The following is an 18,203-nucleotide window of genomic DNA, read 5'->3' on the forward strand; positions in this document are numbered from 1 at the left end:
GTATAACCACCACCTCTTCTTCGGCACACATGAAGTCGGAAACAATTTCAAACGCATATAAATTCTAAAGTCAATATCCTAAATTACTTTTTAACTGATTTATCAGAAGCGAAGCAATGTTAGCAACACATACCAAAACCGATAAAACATGTAACCGATTCTGATAAATTATTCAATTCAATTTATAGATAATTTATCGAGATCTTCATTGTATATAATGTGAGTGTGTTCGCTTTGTTTAACATTTCGAGCTGGAACATTTTCCGCTAAAACAGCTCCGGGAGAAAAGTGTTACATTGTAAAAGATTATTCAAATTTATACAGTTTCATATTTGAATTAAAATCCAATTTTACTTTGCTAATTTCCATAATTACGCAAACACACCATTTCACATTATCTAGAGACAACAACCACCATGCCATGCCACACATCTTCTACACATCCATATTTCATTTATACCTCCAGCGTTCCATCCTTTCCGTATATTTTACTCCGAATTCCGTTTCCATCTATCGTTGTTGATAATTGGTTAAAGTAATTGATTTCGGCGGTTCGTACGTTGTCTTTCCACAAACGAAAGGAGCAGACAAAGGAAGGAACTAACGATCCAATACCAAGCACGGCCAATTTTTTAATTTTATTTTTTCAACTTTTTTTTCCACAAAAAACTTCTTTTGACGATGAGATGTTATTGTCCGCCGTCAAATTTCCATTGTGTCTGGAAATGTTCTTCCTTTTGTCTAAGAAATTATTCCGATTACATCAACCATGACATCAACAAACTCGCTCTTGTTTATTTCAATTTCCCCTAAGTCGTCGGATGTATACACACAAATGAAACAATCACTTGAAGACAATTTTGAAATTGCTTTTCAATTATTTTCAGCATTCCATCTTCCACTCTGACCTCAACACGAGGAAGTCGATTGGAAAACTATTTTACAATTCATTTTGCATTTCATTACAGTAAGTAAGAGCCGGGGATTGAGGCTATAGCAATATCCTAAAATGTGTATATACTGCCGTACACCGCAAGTAAAATACATTTTGTATTTCAATACATTCCTGACATATCAATCTCTGCACACAAGTTCCAAGAACTGTATCGTCTTAGAAGAAAACCGAAAGAGCAACAACGAGAGAATTATATTTAGTTTCCCATTCAAGTTGCAGTGGAGGAATACAACGTGTACGGGAAAATAATTTGAATCGAATACAATCATTTTACCGGGTCCCGATTTCCCTTGACTTCGTTGTGGCCGAACTGTTCAACCATCATGCCACGTAATTTGTACTAGCATATACATATATATAAAATGTGCATCCGTACTGTATGCAGTTATGTAAATTATTATATCAAGGTACCGGGTATAGTCTGAAATATCCCTAGCCTGGACCGAGAGAGACTTAATGTAACATTCACGTCTCATGCCAAAAAAAGTATTTCAACAACAGTGTTTAAATGCTGGTACTTCACATACGTATAAGAGTGTGCACATTTGCACATATTATATACGTTTGTGTGTACAACACTTTTGATGATGCATTGGTTTGATGAACTAGAACAGACGTCGAACTCATTTGCATTTAACATGGAAAACAGTCTCATGTGAGCTTTACCAGTTACTAACTAATAATCGTTTTGTTATATGTATATTTCGCCATCGAAACGAAACTAACATTCATGGTTGCACAATGTAATGTTAAAATGAGTTAGTACACACACTGTGTAGTAGTTAGTTGCTCGTTGTATTATACCATATAATTCCGTCGTTTCTGTAGAATGGATGGTATACTTATACACATATTCCACAAAATGGTATATTGTCTACGGATAGATGTTCCTCTGTTTCCTTTTCTATGCTGAAGGTGTTTTTCTCGTTAAATGACAACCATGGTTATTTAATGTGGAATCTTTGGGGCAAAAAGTTTTGTAATAAACATTGGAAAATTATATGTTGGATGTGTGTGTGGAATGGGGGGCGGTTTTTTCCGTAGCGTTTCGGTGGGTGGAATTTAAGGTTTTGAATTAAACAACTCAGAATTTCCTATGCTAGACTGGTGGGACAAAGTTTGCCGAATTGTTTTAAGAGCAAGATACTATTATCGGGAAAATTAATATTTTGCCACATTGTATGGGTGTTTTCCGAACGAATGTTTGAATAACTGCTGTTGTAAATCCAATTGCACTTTACATACCGAACGATATTATATGTATGGTTCTATAGAGCAACATGGGTGAAACATTGTTTCGACGATCATGTTTCGGCAAAATGGTAAAAGTTATGTTATGTCGAGTGTAAATTTTGTTAATTAAATGTATATGACTTCGTCTGCATATCAATTGAAATTAATTTATATTGCAATGTTATGGCTGAGACACATAATATGACATTTTGTAGGGCGAAAGAGATATACATTTGTAGATGGGGGTCTGTGTATTACAATTATGCAACCACATGTCTAGTAATGTGTTGCGCTGGTAATAAGTTTTGCAAGTTCTGCATAAAATGAAAATTATTTCCAAAAGTTATTTTTGTTTGTTTGATCATCATCTCCGACCACACAAATATTGTGCAATGCAAGTTTGTTGTGCACATATTTCCATAACTAATTACTAAATGTATTTGGTTGAATTATGACGTGTTTTCGGTTATTTTATTTTCAAATAATTCTCATTTTCGCTCCTTCAAATCGTACAGTCGTTTTTCCATCCATAGTTTGCATGAATTTTATGGGTGGAACGGTGTATGTATACACAGTGTAGACCGCATTATCTCTCTCTCTTCGAAAACTTCATGAAAAGTTGTTTGTTGCGTTTGATATTAGGGAAATGAAGAGAAGTTTTCCATTTAAGTGAAAACTTTATGCAGAAAACTTTTAGCATTCGTTTCGTTGTATATGTAATTCCATACTGAAATTTCACCGAATATTATCTCATGTGCCAATTGCCTGAATTTAACACTAATTCTAATATCCTCATCCTCACCATACATATATATGATACAAACCCACAATTCATTGAGATTGAAGTGAGTTTGTATAATGTGAGGAAATATGTTTTTATCTCGGTTTTTAGTATGCAATTTTTTTTTTCTTCTTTCAACGTTGTTGTTTATTTAAGATGAAGAAGTGCAGTTTCTGCAAAATAAATTTGAATAATGAGAACAGCTTTGAGTATATGAAGTGGATATCGCGTAGCTTTGAGATGGTTTTTTTTCTGGATTTTTTTTGCAAAGTAAAATTTACTATGGGAACGTAATGCGGGAAACTTTTGTTAAGAGAGTAGCAGTTCAAGGGTGTACACTAGCATCTTAGACTCGTACAAAACTCTAGGGTGTATCAGTCTTGTCAACTTAATTTCTTTTCTTCTTCGTTTCTGATTGTTGTGCGTGCACAATGCACATGTATCCTCGGTCTCGCGACAAACATGTGTGGTAAAACAAGACATAAGATACGTGTGGTGTAGTGTAACATTCTTGTAAAACACCTTTACTTTACAGAAAATTTGTCTTATCTACACTCCAGACTGGCAAATTCAGTTGAAAAAAACTCGATTTTCTCGCACAACCTACTACCCTTCTAAACTGCTGCACAGAAATAAAAATCGGTCGAAATTATATTGCAAGTTGTGTGCTTTAACATGTCACATTCTAGATTCATGTTCTTAACAATTAAGTTCCAAACAAAAAAGTTTATATTTTTTATCGATGGAGAACCTAATTATAAGACACTTTGTCTCGTATTATATGCCGAAAAAAGTTAAAACTTTTTTTATAAATCACTTCGAAAGTCACTTAAAACACGAAAATTCGAATAGAAATACAGTATGCCATCAAACATTTTTGTATTTCGATTCGAATTTTAGTGTTTTCAGTGACTTTCAAAATGATTTGTAAAAAAAGTTTTAACTTTTATCGGCATATAATACCAGACAAAGTGTCTTATAATTAGGTTCTCCATCGATAAAAAATATAATTTTTTTTGTTTGGAACTCAATTGGTTCTATTAAAATGTGGTTGCTTGAATATTGAACTGTACAAGGAGAGAAAAGTGAAATTCGTCATGTTTAGTAATTTGTGAGTTATTGTGGTTGATTCCACAAAAATTTCGTTGAACAAATGAAGTTCTAGATTATTATTTTCTGAATTTTGGTTAGTCAGGCACTCCCAACAAGAATGAAATACATAAAAAATTTAGAATTTTTTTTGTCAAACAACTTTTGTGCGCAATCATTTACCAACCACAACATTTCCCAAAACATGTCGAATCTCAGTTTCTCTCCTTGTAAGATAAACCAAATTTTAAGCTAAGCTTGCAAAAGAAAAGAAATTTTGGATTTTCTTGATATTTCTCGGATTTGTAGTATGGACTGTCGTCACAGCGCTTTACTAGAGTGGTGCCATGATCAACGACAATAATTATTTTGACATTTTCAGGCAGAACGGAAGAATTATAGTTTTACAAATAAAATTCTCTCAAAATCCTTAATTCCCTTTGATCCACATACAGGTTTCCGCGTGTAACTCTTTGTAACTCTCTCAGTGACTTTACCCTAATAGATCTACAAGTTTGTACGGGGCTTATCACAGCAATTTCCTTTGATTTTCAACTGAATTTCTTTGAAATAATCTACACCATTGTACAAGCTTATTCTTTGTTGTGCATGAGGGGCATTTACTTATAACCGGATGAATTTTGAAGATTTTTAGTTTCGTATAAGGTACAGTGAGCACAGAGAGTTATTAGGTAATTAGGTTATTTGTTACGCCCCGAGCTGTTCATAAAAAAATCGTGGAATAAATATTCAAGTTCGATGCTTAAAAAATGGGTTGTGGAACTGAGGATAATTTGAAATGTTATTGAAGTAATTTTTAATGTTTACGGAAGTACCAACTGCAATACGATCATTAAAATATTCCGTCTCAGTTTTAAATAAATAAATTGAAACAAATAGATAGTGGCAGTCGAACATTCATTAGCATAATTATTCACAAGAGATGACATAAGTGGAGCAGCAACAACAGCGCAATAAAAACTGCGACAGCAGTGCATACTGCATACACAACTGTTATCTGGCGTTTTTTTTAAATAATGAGAAAAAAGCAGACAAACAATCAACGCTTGATATGTTTTGCAACTATAAAAGCAGTAGTTCAGCGCTGTTAAGTCATCCATTAAGCGCGATAAACGCGACAATATAAGTCCAATAAATGAAATTCTTATCAACATTCATATATGCTGCATTTGCAGCAACGGTATTGGGGCAGAAAGATCCGAATTTTGTTTCCGGCCGAAATGGAATTGTTCATTTGTTTGAATGGAAATATACCGACATAGCACTGGAATGTGAACGGTTCTTAGCACCTAAAGGATTTGGCGGTGTACAGGTAACACCAATTCCCTTGATTTTCCCTCAAAAATTAGTTTCCACACATCCCATCCGGTTAGATATCTCCACCAACCGAAAACATAATCGCTGACAATCGTCCATGGTGGGAGCGTTATCAACCGGTAAGCTACAAACTTGTGACTCGTTCTGGGACTGAGCAGGATTTGGCTAATATGATTTCCCGTTGCAACAACGTGGGTGTTCGAATTTACGCCGACATTATAATCAATCATATGGCTGGGTTTAACGGTGTTGGCACGGCCGGTTCGTCAGCCAATTCATCAGTCCGCGATTATCCGGGCGTTCCATACACCGACAAAGATTTCCATAATCCAATGTGTGGAATTCAAAATTACCAAGATCCACTTCAGGTTCGTAATTGCGAGTTGTCTGGCTTGCGTGATTTGAATCAAACTATTCCGTACGTACGCGATAGAGTTGTCGAACTACTTAACCGTTTGGTGGACTTAGGTATGGCTGGATTTCGATTCGACGCAGCGAAGCACATGTGGCCGGGAGACTTAGCAGTGATTTATCAACGAACCAAGTCCCTGAATACGAGACACGGGTTCAAAAGAGGTGCGAAACCATTTATTTATCAAGAAGTAATCGATCTCGGTAATGAGAAAATTTCGAAAAACGAGTACACGTCAATGGGTGTGGTTACGGAATTCAGTTTTTCGGATGCCATTGGACGAGTTTTCCGGGGATTTGAACCACTGAAAAAGCTGAAAAATTTTGGACCGGAATGGGGTTTCATGTCATCGCAGGATGCTTTAGTTTTTGTCGACAATCATGATAATCAACGTGGTCATGGAGCTGGCGGTGCCAACATTCTTACATTCCGAAACGATCGCCTATACAAAATGGCTACAGCTTTCAAACTAGCCTATCCATATGGAATTGTAAGGGTAATGAGCAGCTACTACTTTTCCGAATCTGAGACAGATTTGGGTCCACCAAAAGATGCCGTCACAGGCAATATCATTTCGCCATCGATACAAGAAGATGGATCATGTGCACGACCTTGGATATGCGAACACCGCTGGAGACAAATTGCAAACATGATCAATTTCAGACAGATCGCTGGAAGTGCTCCGATTCAGCACTGGTGGGACAATGGCAACAATCAAATAGCTTTCGCTCGGGGTAATCGAACGTTCGCCGCATGGAATGGTGAGAAGACAGATTTGAAAATACATTTACAAACGGGACTTCCAAGCGGAACCTATTGCGACATCATCTCTGGTAACCTCATAGGAAATGATTGTTCAGGTCTGAAAATTCATGTTAGGCCGAATGGAACGGCTGAAATTGATATTCCCAAGGATGCAAAGGATGGAGTGATTGCTATTCATGTTGAGGCAAGGACAAGATAAATCTTCTTTCATTTGTGTCTATCTAATAAGTTTATCCACTTCCCAATTATAAGTAAATGATTCATTTTAAGTTCGTTTTGCGGTGAGAAAATAATGTTTACGTTTACAGTCATGAACACCTAGAAGTGCCTCCGCTTTTATCAATTTCTTATCTTCATTAGTTCACTTTGTTCCACACACATATGCGGATTAGTCACAAGATATGACTGTGTAGAGCAAAGTGAGCTGAAAATGTAAGAGATTGATAATACGGTGGTACGTTTAGGTATTCATGGCTGTATAAGTCGAAATCGTGAACGGAAGATTGAGATGGAAAAAAAAACATTTCGAATGCAATGCCTGATGTGACCGTGCTAGGTATAGTAGCCATAAGCAATTGAAATAAAATAAATTTATAGCTAAACGATAAACGAATAACCATTCCAATTGATTTAATGAAAGCACACAAACCCATCGAGCTGGCATTCGAACCCATCGAGCCGCCTATTAATAAAATATAACCCAGCAAAAAAAAAACTCGTAAACATTTTCAATTTGTAGTAGAAATTTCCTCTTCAATATTAATTTGGAAAATATGGGCAATAAATATTTTCGCCGTCTTTAACAAAGAACCGTCAGAAGTACACTGATTCGACAATAACACCATACATCACATCATTAAATAATCGATTCCACCGATGGAAATAATATACAAAAAAAAAACTAAAACTCAATTCAATTCAACTCAACAACACAACAAAAGCGAACAAATAAATCTTGAAAACCGATATTTTCCAAAATTATTCTGTAAATTTGTTTGCCATTATTATTGAAAGAGGGAATGATGAAAAAAAAATTGTTTCTTACATGGAAAAAAGATCGTCATCACAACGGCAAAAAGAAGAAAAACATTTCGTTCGCTCGCTTTTTTTTCGTCTTCTCTCATTGCCATGTGTATACACTTTATCATTTTCAATTTTTCCAAACAATTTTGCCCTTTCTGTACCGGGCTACATGGCTACATTCACTCATACTTCATTCAATAAAACCATCTCAATCAAATAAATATTTTACCACACACATTTTTTTGTGTGTATACCATACACTCAGTGCCGAACTGGCCATACTGGGAATTCGGAGGATTCCATCAGAAAGCTTTTAGCCTGAGTCAAGGTGAAGAGTCCAATGGGCTTTTTAAGGTTTTGATACGTTCGCAAAGATTTATTTGTAAAATTTAAATGTCCTCTTTCAATTCGCCTTCCGTTGGCTCATTACTCGACACCCCGTACGTTGCAGTTACGAGTTCGAAAACCTATGGGTATTTTTACCTCCTTTATTAAGCTTTAGACATTTTGTAAAATGATAAATTCAGTCAAACATTTGTCATGTACGGGTGCGACATTATGAAAAATGTGTCTTGCTTAGCGTGCAAGTGAGACGTCGCATTTGCACTCGGGTTTTTACTTGACGTGACCTTTCATTGATAAGATTGCAACGTTTCATTTGAAATACTATTTCTGATCAGGCTGTCACCCGACATTAGTGATTTTCGCGCAATGTTCTAATGTTTCGAAAAAATGTGGACGCGCTCGAATGGTTGAGTAGAGTCCGAAAAACACGATGATCATGATTTTATGAACGGTCTTTTTGATAAGCAAATGAACCTAAATTTCGGCAGACACGACACGAATTCTGTTTTGTGTTACGAAAAAAAAAACACAGTCGACAAAGTCAATGAAACTTGTTAAGAAAATCAGTATAAGATAGGATCGCCATTTTAATCATTGTATGACGCAAAGGTTGACCTTAGAAATTCAGCGAAGTACCCTTAATGAAATTTTGTATCTTTAATTAATCAAAACGCTTTGTAATTCAATTCGTGAACCAAAAAACATTCTCGATTTTTCGATCTTGCAAAGAAATTTTTTCACTCGCTCCGCTCGCGGCATACGAACTATCAATAATTTAATAATACATAATGACATAATCAATGACATAAAAGTGTATTACTCTATTAAATCATTGGACATAATTCGTACCCGGTTGATATATAGTGTTCAAAGAGAATGTCAAAAAGAGTGTTCACCCATCGAGCTCAGTTAAATTAACTGGTGTTTTCCTAGTTAACTGGACTTTTACATACAAATTTTGACGTATCACCCAACGGAACCAGTTATTTTTTTCTCTTTTTTACGCTCTTTGAACACTGTATAGCAATTTCCTTTCGTATAGCGTATAAATTATGAGCAGACGTAGATCTATGAGCCAATGGGCCTTATTCGAAACAGTAGCCCGAAAAGATGGGGCTTCTGGATTTTTTCCTAAAGGGCTTTTTTCAGCTAGTCCAGCACTGAACACTGTATGTTTCCCAGAGCGTGTAGTACACTGTACACGTTATACATATATCCATCCACTGTGTATAAATACTACGTGGAATCGAACACTCATATCCGAATGTTACATTTTGCGAATGAACGAAAAAAAAATCATTTCAACAAGAAAAGCGACAAAAAAGCCATAAACGAAATGTAAGAGAAAATGAAAGAAAATGTAGAAGTTCATCTGCAAACATAAGAGTATGCAAAATATTTAGGGGATAGCGTCTTCATATATGTAATACAACAGGAAATAAAGAAGCAGGAAACTGGAAAATAAATTGGTGCGAGCAAAACATCGCATAAACCGAATTTTGGAAAAGAAAATTGGCTCCGAACATTTGATTGATATTGAGACGAAAACGGAAGAGCAAAATGCATTACTAATTGATTTGATTTCTGTGTATTATATGTACACCCTCCTCTTCGTCTTAAATCTGGATATTTATACCGAAATCCATGTAACGTTCATATATTCCGTTTAATTTACAGTTTATTTGTTTTATTATTCGATTTATATCACAAATATTGAATGCTATTTTCTCCTGTGTTATATATATGTGGAGGGTATTAATTTGAATAAAAAAATATTACAAAAAAGCAAAATATGGGTAAGAAAAATGAAAATACGAAACACAGGATGCTGTTCCATAGGAGGATGAATTTTATATTCAAATTTATACTTTCCATGTTTTGAGTGTTGCGAGCTTATGATATTTTTTGTGTGTTATATTTGCCAATATTCAACGGAATATAATGGAGATTTCTTTTTATATATTACAATGATGTATATGCACGTGATATGTCTATTCATTTTTATTTAACTGACATTTAATATTTATGTCGCAATATACCGACGGCAAGCCGGCCTATATTTTGCAACGAAAGGTTCTTCCGAGAAAAAGGTGGAATCAGATCTTCAGACGGATATATTTATCAGTCACACAATATTTTAGGAACATATTTTGTTACGTTCCCGGAATTGGTTAATCCGAAAAAAATTCGGTTCGAAAATAAAAAGGTGACGCAAATTCTCTTTTACCATTATGATATGCGTAATTTGCATGTTTTGACATATGAATGGAGCTAAATGAATGAAATTTCATCTTTTTTATAATTCGTTAATGCAACATGATCCGTTTCTGCAGAACCCTGGAACCCTGCAAAAATGGAGCCATTTTCGGAAAATATTTCAAAAACCCACTCCGCGTCTTAGAACAGAAAGTGTTTCCTATGACCCAAAAGAGCTAAAGCTCCGTTGTGAAATAAATTTTCAACAATTTTTAATTAAATTCATTTTAGGCAGACTGTGCTCTTCAGTGTCGAAACAACTAGTCATTTGTTATCGACAAAATAGGAACAAAACTAGATTATAGGCTCTGGCTAAGGTCCTCTTATGTGGTAAAAGGTGAAATGTATTTTAAAACTAACAAAGATTATTAATTTTCCTCATCAAAGGTAAACCAAAACAATTTAATTTTTGTTTGAACGTATTGTAACTATATTGTCACATCATCCAGCGATAAAAATAAGGAAATTCAACTCGTACGATTGAATTGTAATTGATTTTGTACCAAACACTAGAGGATAAACAAAAGAAGTAACAAATTTGTAAAGGATAATATGCTCGCGTAAATGATATAAGTAATAGGGTGGATCGATTAAATTTTTTTTGATATTTATACAAAAATCACATCGTGTTCCATGACCGTCAGAGCCTCTCCACCTGTTTATTTTCTATTTTTTTACTTTATGTTTTAATGGTACTGGCAACGCACTTCAAGCAAAAGTGCTCTTAATGACAGCTGCCAAATAGAGTACTATTTTGTATGAAATTTTATCCCCACTCTTTTTACAGTGTAAAATTTTGTATGGAGCACTGTCAAGTTTCAGTACCCTATTTAGAGTACCACTTTTGCTTGAAGTGCGTTGGTACCGGCCGAGCAATTCTTTAGTTGAGCAATATTTACGTGTATTTATAGTATGGAAACATTTTCCAACAAGATTAGTCTTAAATTGTCGGGAAAGCCCAAAGTTTTTTTTGCTATTACATCGAATTTGAAAAAAATCACATTTGTAAACATTCGTAAATTATATTTGACTATCAAACGTAATTTTCGGCAGAGATGTTTACTATTCGAGAACTGCGCACCGACTGACGAAATTATTCTGCCTGCTTGCCTGTTTAAAGCTTGAATTTTTGGTAGTTGACTACCAACCTGGTAGTTGACTACCATACTGATAGAGAGGTGGTACAGATGTTAACTGTTTGACAGCTGCACACCGACTGATGAAATTATTTAGGCTGCTTGCCTATTTATAACTACCAAACTGGTAGTTGAATACCAAATTGGTAGTTGCCTACGAAACTGATAGAAAGTTGGTGGAGATGGTTACTGTTCAACAGCTGGATATCGACTGATGAAACTATTCTTCCTGCTTGCCTATTTCTAACTCACGTATTTGGTAGTTGGTAGCTCCAGAATAGAGAAAATTGAGAGAAAGAAAAAAGACCTCACTAGGCTCACAGCCGGTCTATTCTTGTTAGAAAATTGGATGGAAAATGACAAGAGATTCGCATTTTATTGTTACTGCCGAAAATGTTAGCTTAGACACTTTTATTCCCTTTACTTACATACCACAGTTAAAATAAAATACTTCGCTCATGTCATGTATACGTACTTAGTTCAACGCACTTCAAGCATTAGTTCAATAGGGTACTGAAACTTGACAGTGTGTCATTAAACTGTAAAACACTGTAAAAAACGATTTCATACAAAATAGTACTCTATTTGGCGGCTGTCGACTATGATCACTTTTGCTTGAAGTGCGTTGATGTTACACATATTCATATTGATATTGCTGTCTCGCGCAAAAGTGAATGTGTAATCGAGCTCACTTCAATGGGATTTCTTTTGGATTGTATTGGATTGGATTGTGGATTGAATAACGTTGAAAACAAAAAAAAAAGATTCTAAGCTAAGTTCATCGGGTGTAGTGTACCCTTAAAACATAAAATTAAAAAAAAATTCTTCTAGAAAATGATCAGGGAGCTCTGACGGTTATGTGATTTTTGGATTAAAATCAAAAAATTTAAATCGATCCAGCCAAAGTGGATTTCGTACCTCAGAATAGGCTATTGAAAATTCTCTTTTCTATCCAATCTATAATTCAATACACATAAAATATGCACACTATGCAGTTGAAGGATCACCTTTTCCTCATCATCTGAGACGTATTCTTGAATGTGGTTGCAGCGGTTGCAGTCCAGGTAACTCGGATGATAATACAAAATATCCTTTGCGATATATTTGGCTTAAAGTTTTGGTAAAGGCTAAGTATTGTTTCAATAGAGTTTAGAAGGTATGTGCATTCAAATAACATATTTTAGATGATTACGTTGAACCAGGTCAGAACTGGCTAGCTATCTACACAAAAAATTTTCAAGTCGACCTCCACACACATTTAAAAACCAACACAAACGCAATAACGCTTAGACCAGGGAACTAAATCAACATAACGTCTACAATAGAGGCAGATTATTTCAACGCTACATTTCCTAGAAATGGGTATAAATACATAAAGCTTAGACAAATTAAATTAAAATTTGAATAGAAACACAAAACTTTAAACTGGCAGAGTGGCAGACACACAGAGTAATTCATTAAATCGAAATAATTATAAATTCCGAGTAATCTCGTCCATAACTACAACACTGCCATGGATGTGTGTGGTGGGCAGCAATTTGCTTTATTTATTCATGCATTTGAAATTGGCGAACCGAACGTCTACCACACATGACGCCAATTCATAAAGAACTACCGATTTCAATTTCCAAATACTGCCACTAAACTGCTAATACAAAATGAATTGTTTCAATTTTACGCACACATTCGTTTTTCGCTAGCGCGTTCTAACCTTATGCCAATTAAATCCATCGAATCAACCTACTGTGAAATGAAAAACACAGAGAGGAGAGAGAGCTTAACCAATATTTAATGCTGAAATTGTAACGAGTTATTTGAACATAATTTTAGTTTTGTGTTATTGCTTCGGAATAAAAAGGATACCGAACTAATAACCATAACCATCAATTGGATGCTAGGTCAATTTGCCGTTTGAATAACTATTATTATTCGATTCGTAAACGATTCTGGTTTGTTTTTCGGTTCGTTTATCTGTTTCTTTGTCGACAGACCGAAAGAGATTTATTTTTATTGGGATAAACAGTTTCACTTAAAAACTAAAAGGTTTCGCAATTACGGCTTTGGAATGTTTATTTATCTTTGTCGACTTATTCGTTCTCACAATGTTTACAGCTTCTTGTTAAAGAAAGGAAAAGAAACTGTGCCAGACTTAGTCCTTTACACAAGGCAACCGTATCGCAGTTTAATAATTAGGTCTGTTATTTCATTTCAAGTATCGCCTAACATTTGATGCCACATGTTTCACTTCATTTATTTTGACAGACATTTTTCATATAAACAAACAGGACGCGTCACATTAGCGAATAGTAAGAAAAATAAAATTTCATTGACTTAGCTCCGTTTCAATTAGATAGACGATGTCAACTGAAATTCGTTCTATAGCTTAAAAAACCATCGTAAGGACGATTCGGAACGGCGCAAAATAAATAATCAAAATTCATTTCTCTTATAATTCGCTAATGTCACATGTCCCTTTGATAGCATATGCTTGCAAGGACCTTGTTTTTTTTTAGATGAAAAATGATTGTGTTGTGTGATGTGGAATGCACGACAAGTATATAATTACTTCTCCTGCTACTTCTTTCGTTCTAATTGTTTTCTTTAGATTGATTCACCATCTTTTACTCAAGGGCCCTCTCAATAGAACAAACTGACAAATTAAAATGAAAAATCATATATTTGAATGTATGTGTGACAGCTCCGTGTACAGACAGTACACGGGACTCTTAATGTCAAAAATAAAGGGACTCATAATGTCAAAAGCAAAGCAAAGTTGACGTTTTCGTGTTAGTGGTGTGTGAGATATAATTTTTCAATGAATTTCGGTCATAATTCCTCTAGGTAGTCTACCTCTATGCTTTTACTTCATTAATTTCAAAATACGTTCTACTATATATAAGACTTCAATAGCCAGGACTCACCGAACAGTTTTGTCTTCAATGTCGATACACAGTTCGTGAAATAACCCATCGAAATGATTGAGAAACGTAGTCATTTTTCTGGGACTTTTCGTGCATTTCGCACGGTCTCACGAACTGTGACCCCAATGTTTTAGAAGTTCGTCATACTTCCAAAAAAGTGCTTCCAGTGACAGCTGCCGAATAGAGTACCTGACATTTCATAACTAAAAATCATGGCAAGATACGTCGTATTTCAGTTGTCCGGTGCACAAAAGCTTTTTCCATTCCACTCAACAAAAGTACTCCGTGAGCGAGCCGTGAGAGAGCGAGCTGTTAAATAAATAAAGAAAAAAATGAAAAAATTCAATTTTGTCTCTCATACGGAGTACTTTTTTGGTAAGAGGAAACTAAGCATTATATGCTATACACACACAGCTCGATAGATTTTTTTGTATAGTTGACAATATGAGTATATAATTCAACAGATTTTCGCAAAAAGCTTTTAATGCCATTTACCATACAATCACAACGTTAAAATCGCCTGAAGTCAAACGATAAATTAATAGCAAGACCTTTACAAACATGCACTAGTTTGTGTTTAAATATTTGAAATATTCACAATATGCGAATCATTTTGCTGTTGAAAATTATTAATCGAATATTTTGTGAAAATCATGGCACAATTTATTTATGTGTTAGTTTAACATTTTAAGGGTTTCAGCATTAAAATGTCGGATAGTTAAGTATTTGGAGGTGGTTAAGTGTATGTTTTTGGGGTTTAGCTATTATATGTATATTGTATTCACTTGGTAAATAATTGAATATATTAACGTTTCCCGTTCGAAATACCAAAATGTATAATACATTTCCATGCCAACAATGCCTCTTTTAGCGCATCCAACTCATTATTTATTCACCAAATGTATAACTGAGTGCAGAATTGTGGCTAATAAATACGCTTTATGGATTGTATTCATTTATAAATCATTCAGTTAACTAAATTTGTTTAATAATACAAAATGGATCACGAATCACACATTGAGCGGTCAAGATGACAAGACAACGAAAGAAATTTCAGATTACGAGACCAATTACAAATGGACTGAGAGCGCTCCAGACGGCCATGTTATTTACACCGAAAGAAATTTTGGATTACGAGTTTAATCTTGCGAGAGAACACCGTCAGATTTCTTTGTCTACAGTGAACGACATCTCAAATGTCTCACTGTCATTTTTTTCAGAGAATGTCATTGTGAATTTGCAGTGACACAATAAAATTCTCAGAAAAATTTGACAGTGAGACATTTGAGATGTCGTTCACTGTACGAAAAAAATTCTTTAAAAACCCGAATTGAATATTTGCACCCGGGGCCTAAACTGGCCTAAAATACACTATGGTGGAAGGTGTCAAATATTCTGTTGAACACTATTTTCACTCATTGAGTCTTTCAACAGGTCAATTTTCCTTGTACAAACTGGTCTGACAATTGGTTGTTTCGTCAGAAGACACTTGAATATTCCTTGCACATTGAACAAACTGGCCTAACAGTTCAATGTTTCGACAATTGTGTGCAAATTGCGCTACACAACTATTTTTTTGACTCTGCTGCAAACAGTGTCCTATGTGATATTTGCACCCGGGCGCACCAATCTCAGGTTCCACATCTTCGGATGTTATGAACTCCAAGATGAGGTGAGGAACAAAGGATCTTGGATCTTCCCAATAACTCTAATCTAATCTATGTCATCTCAAAAGTTCTTCAATCCAAGTTCGTTTTATCTGTGTAGCTATTTTCTACCTCGCTGATTTGATGGAAATTTTATATGAGGCCCATGTAGTAATACACCATGTTGACCCTCACTTTGTTATCAAGACATCTGTGCCACGCACTCCATATCTCCCACTTACTGCCGATCGGAATTTTATATTAACATCCAATAACTGTGACGTATACACAGCAATACATTGTAGGAAAAAAAATCACCAAATTCCACATAATTAAGTTACGTGAAACTTAATTAATTTGACACGTGAAATATATATACACATCCCTTTTGCCTATCTATCCGTTCAGTAGCCACTACTATACCGTACCATACACTCTCCAGCAGCCTATGACACGAAAATTCCTCTCTAATTCACAAAATTGAACAAAATGAAAAAAGAAACCTTGATGGGCGAACAGCAAATCAATCAAACATTAAATAATGACTGAACGATGATTAATTTTATTTCTGACAAGAGTATTTTGTAGCTAAATGTAGCCTTTCTACATACCATTGGAAATATGTGCCGGCCTCGGTTATTACGACCACGCCATACAGATATATTGTTGCCACTTCTATATGCGAATATATATAGATAGTCGGATGCATGTTTGTATATACATAGCGATAGAGGTACATTTTCGTATATATATAAAGAGCAGCCTCTTCATCCACTACCCAGTCATGGTAATTGACTTTACAAAATTTGGTTTATGGGTGAAAGTTATGGCCAGCCATTATTTGCGTTTTTTTTTCTGTGTAAAATACGGCTGCCAAAATTGGGTTATTGAAATTTGCGTGAAAAAAGGAAATATAAACAATTTTTTCTCCAGTATTTTCTATTTAGCTTTAGAAACTTTATTTTCGTTCGTTATTTACAATTATCGATTGGGGTTTTCGTTTCTTTTTCTAACAGCAACAGCAAATCTTGCGTGTACAGTTAAAGAGGAACCCATTAAACTTTTCAATAATACTTTCAATTTCGTTGCATTGTCGGTAAACTTTATTAATTCAGTATTACACAAACAGTCAGTCCTCAATTAATTTTCGCTCTTACACCAGTTAACATGGTTCAGCTTTTAATTATTCATTATCCGAAAGTTTTGCTCGAAATTTTTTGTAAATTTTTACTGATTTTTCATTCAGAGTTGAACATTGTACAATTCACTAATGTCGCTCAATAAATCATCAATCACAGATAGAAATATGGACCTAGATCTTAATCGTTTAGGTTTAGGGATTAACAGTAAGCGATCGAATCTCTTTTTAAAAAAGAATTTAATTCCATCGGGAACTACATTTCACTCGAAATCGTTAGGTCCTAACGAAATTACATTTTCATCTTTTAAGTTTAAGCTTAAAATCTTGAAATTTTTTAGATGTTGTACAGCAATACCCTCTCTAGCAAACAAACTTGGTTTTGACGCTTTCAAAATACCACACCTTATTCAAAGGCTACGTTGCATTTTTACCTTAATAAATGTAGTTATGTTGCTAGAGTAGGTATTGTGTACAGTCAAAGGCAGAGAAATTTCACCATCAATTTGCTTCAGCTGTTTTCCAGCTGATCCACACATCGAATCAAAACAGGTTATACCCGTGTGGTAGTGGTGAAACCGTATAAAGACGTGTCATTTACCTTTTTATCTCTCCTCAAGAGTCCATGAGAAAACTTTTTTCACGTTAACTGTCACTTTTTTAATGTTTTCAAAAATTGTATGATCAATTGATGTGTTTTGTTTCTCGGAGAAAAGCGATGAAAAGCGTTGTGCTCACCTTTGGGGGAAATAGAAAAATCCAAATGGATCGATATTGCGGTACCCGCTTCGCTCTGGCCACATTATTGAAATTTCTTAGTTTTTCTCTGCGGTAAACAAATATATGTATTCTAATCCAAAGAATAGATCAGTGTCAAATAACGGTTTCTTCTCTCAAAATAGTGTCAAATGAGTTGTCAATTTCACAAAGCTAACCTCAAACAATGACAGCTACATATCAATCTTTGTAACATTTTGGTTAGCTTTGTGAAAATGACAGCTCATTTCACATCTCAAACGACATTGACAATGATCTATTGTGATGATTTAGAACCACGGCTGAGTAAAATAAACCAGGCAGGAGCGGTTCATTTTCGAAACGTCAAATAAGAGACCTAATACACTGTATGAAAATGAACTCAAATAAACACTGACATAAATTTTAT

The 18,203-nt window shown here is 34.9% G+C and overlaps 1 protein-coding gene across 2 annotated transcripts; it reads left to right on the forward strand.

Moving 5' to 3' along the window:
- The first annotated feature begins 5,162 nt into the window (after positions 1–5,162).
- On the forward strand, positions 5,163–7,539 carry LOC119085813 (alpha-amylase A-like). 2 transcript variants are annotated; one of them, XM_037196296.1, is made up of 3 exons: positions 5,163–5,391; positions 5,453–6,763; positions 6,825–7,539. In XM_037196296.1, the coding sequence occupies exons 1-3, from the start codon at positions 5,215–5,217 to the stop codon at positions 6,840–6,842; spliced, it is 1,506 nt and encodes a 501-aa protein (XP_037052191.1). In that variant the 5' UTR covers positions 5,163–5,214; the 3' UTR covers positions 6,843–7,539. The 2 variants fall into 2 exon arrangements, with proteins under 2 accessions (XP_037052191.1, XP_037052192.1); XM_037196297.1 differs by having other exon boundaries at positions 5,453–7,539.
- The last annotated feature ends 10,664 nt before the right edge of the window (positions 7,540–18,203 follow it).

The sequence above is a fragment of the Bradysia coprophila genome, chromosome IV (assembly GCF_014529535.1).
Source record: "Bradysia coprophila strain Holo2 chromosome IV, BU_Bcop_v1, whole genome shotgun sequence".
Lineage (NCBI taxonomy): Eukaryota > Metazoa > Arthropoda > Insecta > Diptera > Sciaridae > Bradysia > Bradysia coprophila.